The 5,202-nt window shown below is 36.1% G+C and overlaps 1 protein-coding gene across 1 annotated transcript; it reads right to left on the reverse strand.

Moving 5' to 3' along the window:
• Nucleotides 1-281: 281 nt before the first annotated feature.
• Nucleotides 282-2,024, reverse strand: fshb (follicle stimulating hormone subunit beta). The gene is made up of 2 exons (XM_046032799.1): nt 1,851-2,024; nt 282-485 (listed from the first exon to the last, which is right to left on the reverse strand). Exons 1-2 carry the CDS (start codon nt 2,007-2,009, stop codon nt 282-284), a joined length of 363 nt encoding a protein of 120 aa, XP_045888755.1. The 5' UTR covers nt 2,010-2,024.
• Between the last annotated feature and the right edge of the window lie 3,178 nt (nt 2,025-5,202).

Consider the following 5,202-nt stretch of genomic DNA (forward strand, 5'->3'; position numbering starts at 1 on the left):
GACAATTTCTTCTTCACTGACTTGTGACATTTCCTCTGTTGGCTCATTGTTAGAGGTGTTGACAGCTACTGAATAGAAAAGGTTGAAATGTGCTGTCAATAACTGACTGATGATTTTGATTGAAGACAGCCATGTTCTTTTGGCCATACAAGATGTAAATATATAAAACATAATGTAATAGGTGAAAAAAACACATAAACTTAAGTGATACCTGTTTATTTTAGTACCAAGGCAAGGGACACAAAGAAAAGAAGTAAATGTGGGATAGATGATAGGTTTCTTTAAAAGGACAGACAGCTGGATATGTATCCAGGAAAGCGCCCGCAATATGTGTTTCCTGCGTTACATGCAGTACACTCGCAGTTTCTGGCCACAGGGTAGGTGACACCCACTGGACATCCTTCAATATATTTCACCTCATAGGCCCAGTCTCCATTACAGATCTTCTGTTCAGCCCAGTCGTGATAGCCGATGTAGACTGGATCCTGTAATAGACACCAACAGTTGACAGTATATGATTAAACACGTGAACATAAATGGAGCTAATTCAGTCCGTCCCATGATTAGGTGATAATATGACAAACCATAACAAAAAAAGGGGGGATTTTAAGGTTTATATAAAAAATCTTCAGCTTCCCAACAGCAGATAATTGTAAACCGCTGATCAATGGTGGAGGAAGTGCTCAGATCTTCTACTTCAGTAAAAGTATGAGTACCACAGTGTAGGAATACCCATTTCCGAATAATTTATTTGTTATAGTATTGGATTATAATTACAGATGCATGAATGTGTACATTACCTTAATGCTGCATCTGGTAAAGGTGGAGCTAATTTGAATTACTTTAGATACTGCTGGGTAACTTGTGATTTAACAGTACAAACAGATAAAGAGACAAAGCATGACTCTAATGGAGACAGAATGGCTCTCTTACACACTCTGTATCTAATCTGTAATTGATTGACAGGTATTTTAATAATATAACTCAAACACAGCCACATCAAATTGTAACAGATGCTGTGAAAGGTTTGTTTACAACAGTCATGTTCGGAATTGCAACAGTAAACCTGAAGGCTATTTCAAGGAGCAGGTTGACAGTAAAACATGCAACAAGTCTTTTTTGCATAAGTGCTTCTTGCAGATTTTTGAAGACTCTGTGTTTCACTCAATAAAGTTATCCAGATAATTTAGTAATCTAATCTAATAATTTCCCCCCAAAGGTCCCAGCTCTATATCTTTGTTTTTGTTCTGTTGAGAAGCATACAGAATCTTATTTAAAAAACAAACAAAATTATACATTTAAATCGTCAGTATCAATAATTTATATGGTCATAAAATTACAGATTTAACATTGAAATATGTGTGGGCTAGTATTTTTGTTCTGTTGTCTGATTCATTGTAATTGTCTGTTCTTGTCTGATTAATAGTGTGGCTTGTAGAACTTTGATAAAGTTGTATTAAGCTCAACTGTAAGGTGAGCTTAATACAACTTTGAGAGCTCAAAGCACTGCATCTTAAGAAAACACATGCAAATAGACACGTGATCTCAAATTGGTGAAGGTGTTTTCTTAATTTGCTTGTGTTGTCTCAGTGGCAGGGCGTTGAGCTCTACAACTGAGATGAAACTAATTGAATGGAAAAATTTCCTCATGTTTTTCTGACTTGTATTACAGTGTAATCAGTCATATTTCCGAATACTGTAATAATATTCAGATTATGACAGCTTTACACTCACGAGCATGGTCAGTTGGCAGAGCTTAACATAAGCAGAATGAATGCACAGGCTGGCACGTGTCTCATTAGTTATTTTAAACAAGTGCTGTTTTACAACAAACTTTTCAGATCCATCACCTCGTGGTAGCACTGTCCTTCACATATGGTGGTGTAGATGGTCTCGGTGCTGCCACAGCTCTCCACGGGGATGCTGATGTTGGTGAGATGACAGCCCAAGCTGCATCCCTGCCCCGCCCCCACCAGTGCCAGCACTGCTGCCATGACAACCAGCTGCATCCTCTGCCGGGTGCAATACAGACGCCTGCCACAAGAGGGGATCAGGTCTCGCTTCAGGTACTTCAAACAATGCCAGAAGAGCCAACAAGTTAATGTGGATTAATATGAGGCACTGTGTGATGGTAGTCTTAGATCTGCAAGAGAGATTTATGTTTCACTTTTGTACCTCCTTAAATTTGCATCTACTTGAAACAGTAGTAGTGGTAGTAGTATGAATGTGGTGTGTAGTAGAATATAATCTGTAATGAAATATATAAGAAAGAAGTTAAGATTTGATTAGAAAACTGCACCAAATTTATTTTCGAAACCAAAAACAAAATTGTTTTTTCACCATCATCTCTGAGATTTCCACCCTAATGCAATTGAGGTGAATGGAATTTTGTTTATGGCGCTCAAAACATTAAAAATGTACATTGTTAAACTGAACAACTATGTGCTACACGTGTGTGGATGTTTTAATTGTGACCTGCCAAGGTACTGCGGATGAAAATAAGCTATAAGGTAACTCTGGTACAATACGTCAAATGGGAACATTTATGTTAAATATTGTACATGCTCCCTTTCCAAATTAAATAAATAAATATTCTCCAAGCTGCATGTTAGAAAATATCCTTTACTACACCAGCAGAACAACGGTGACCAGGGACAAAGGAGGGATAAGGAGAATGTCGTTTAGATATTTTTAGAGACGTCTTGCAATTAAACTTTCACACTCACATCTAATAAACTGTAATGAAACTATAATTACAGGCATATACTATACACTAAAAGCACTTTACAGCATGTACATTAAGATATTATTCAGAGAAAACTACCTTGATAAGAAAGAATCAAATCTTTCACAGTGCTTCAACTGAATCTTTTTCTTTTAAACTTTAATCATTTGTTTTCACAGAAAAGCATAATGTTAAATATTCAAATCATTTGCATATCTCTATATAATCTCATTGCATTATTAAAACTTTACAACTTAATCAATGATACACTTTCAGCAGCATGTAATGTACATACATCTTTAAAAGAAAACGTACCTGTAGAGCTCTGTTGTTGCTTTGTATCTTGTTTCTTCTGTTACTCTCCGAACATCTGTAAGAGTGTTCAACTTGTGGCTGTCCTCTCCTTTACTTAAATAGTGCTGCTCATAAATCCTTTTAATCTGTTAAACCTTGGGCTCGGTGCTATTTTTCCTACCTGTTTCCTACCTCCAGGAAAATCCTTGTTTCTGTCCCTCAACGGTTTGGGGAGGGCCAGAGGTTCAAGGCCTTTCCTTCTACACATGCGGAGGAGCGAGATGGTATCTACAGAAATCTTGTTTAGACTACATGAGTGAAAGGCTTAGATGGACCACAGAAATATAAAAATAAATCTGCCCCCATAGTAAGATGGAAAACACACTTGAGCATCACTAATTACTTTGTTGTTTAATTTTTCCAGTGTATTAATAGCAGTAACACACTTTGTTATCTGCAGTTCAGTCATAGAAATATAAATGTGAAATATAATTAATTAACTTATTGGAAAAAGTTTGTTTACCTTTATATTTATTTCTTGAATGCAAGTAAAAGTAATACTACAAGTCTTCAAAGAAGCATTGTGACTTTCCATATTTCTGCCACTTTCTGCTGAACTTCCATTAAATAAAATAAGAAAATCAGTTTATTTAATAATAATTATGTTGACAGAGCGTGTCTGCTGGTAGACAAATTGGAGCGAGTTAAGGATTAAAATGATTGACCAAGAAAATGTAAAGTCACTTTCACTTTAAGCCATTATTTTTATATAATTATGGCATATTTCAAATCATTCTGGCATTGGCTTCTTTTGTTGAAAAATGAGACCATCCCAGTGAATATTGTTACAGCCTTTGTATTGTTTTCAGCTCATTCATCTTTAGATTTGGAAACACTGAAATGTTGTAGGATTGAAAAAGTCACTGCCAGAGTCTTTTTTGATCCCATCACAATGGCAAGTCAAAAAGGTTTCTGACAGCGGCTTTAAGTGTTGTCCTGTGCATGATCTAAAAACCTACACATCAATGTCTTCAACTGCAGGAAACCTCATCTGCACTCTCAAATCTATATGAATCATGCATTTACAACTCCAGAGTTTCTCTAAACATTTATTTTATTACTGAGGTGCAATTTTATTTTTACTTGAATCCAGAGGTGGAAGGAGAATTCAAATAATTTACAAAAAAGTAGCAATTCCACTCACTGAACAAATAAATGATTGCTACTACAGGGGAAAGTTCTGCATTAAACTAAAAGCAAGTATGACAAAATATTAAATGCACTTAAAGTATCAAAAGTAAAAGTACTCACTCACACTCAGTATTATTCTATCTATATTATTATATGCTGTATATTATTTGAACATTATCCCCAATGCATATTACTGGTAGCTGGTCATGGTGTAGATCATTTTATTTAATGTTTCTCAGTTTAATCAATAAAATGTTTTAAGCTGTTCAAATTAATTTAATATCTGAATCTGTATAGTAACATACAAAAGTTGTCTGTGTAAATGTGTTGAGTAAAAAGGAAAAATCTAGTGGTGTAGAAGTATAAAGTAGCATACAATGGAACTACTCAAGTGAAGTGCAAGTATGTCAAAATTGTACTACAGTTGAGTAAATGTACTTTTTTACACCATTGCTTGCCTCCTTTTTGTTTTTAATACAGCTGAATCAGCCTCAAAAAATTCCACTGTCTGTTTTTGAAAAACTCTGTCGTCTGCCGCATTCAGTTAAAAGTTAGCACTGCACCAAGAGCCGGACAGTCTGCAGTGACAGTAGAATATAAGTACTTGGGCAGCAGCCACGGTTCATCCAACTGCTGCTCCGTCTGCCCTTGCAGCCACCGGGGACTCAGGTTCTCCAGCATCCTGCTGAACTGCCATACCTGCCTAACAAGGCTGCAAGGACTTTTATAGAGTGTCACCCTCGTCCTCTAAGGCACTGCTTCTTTTAGGAAACCTTAGCTGAAATACATCATTGTTAGCATGCATTTTGTCCTTCATGTACATGACAATGCATGCTAACTATGCCTGTGGCTGAGGTCATAGCTGATTAATCTTGTATTCAGACTAGAACACATCATTAGTCATTTTCTGAGTAGTCTGAATAACAGTGGGTAGTTCCTCTTAAAATGAGCGCATATCTAGTGAAAATTCATTTAGTATAAAGAATGGAGCT

The sequence above is a fragment of the Micropterus dolomieu genome, linkage group LG20, assembly GCF_021292245.1.
Source record: "Micropterus dolomieu isolate WLL.071019.BEF.003 ecotype Adirondacks linkage group LG20, ASM2129224v1, whole genome shotgun sequence".
NCBI classification, from domain to species: Eukaryota; Metazoa; Chordata; class Actinopteri; order Centrarchiformes; family Centrarchidae; genus Micropterus; species Micropterus dolomieu.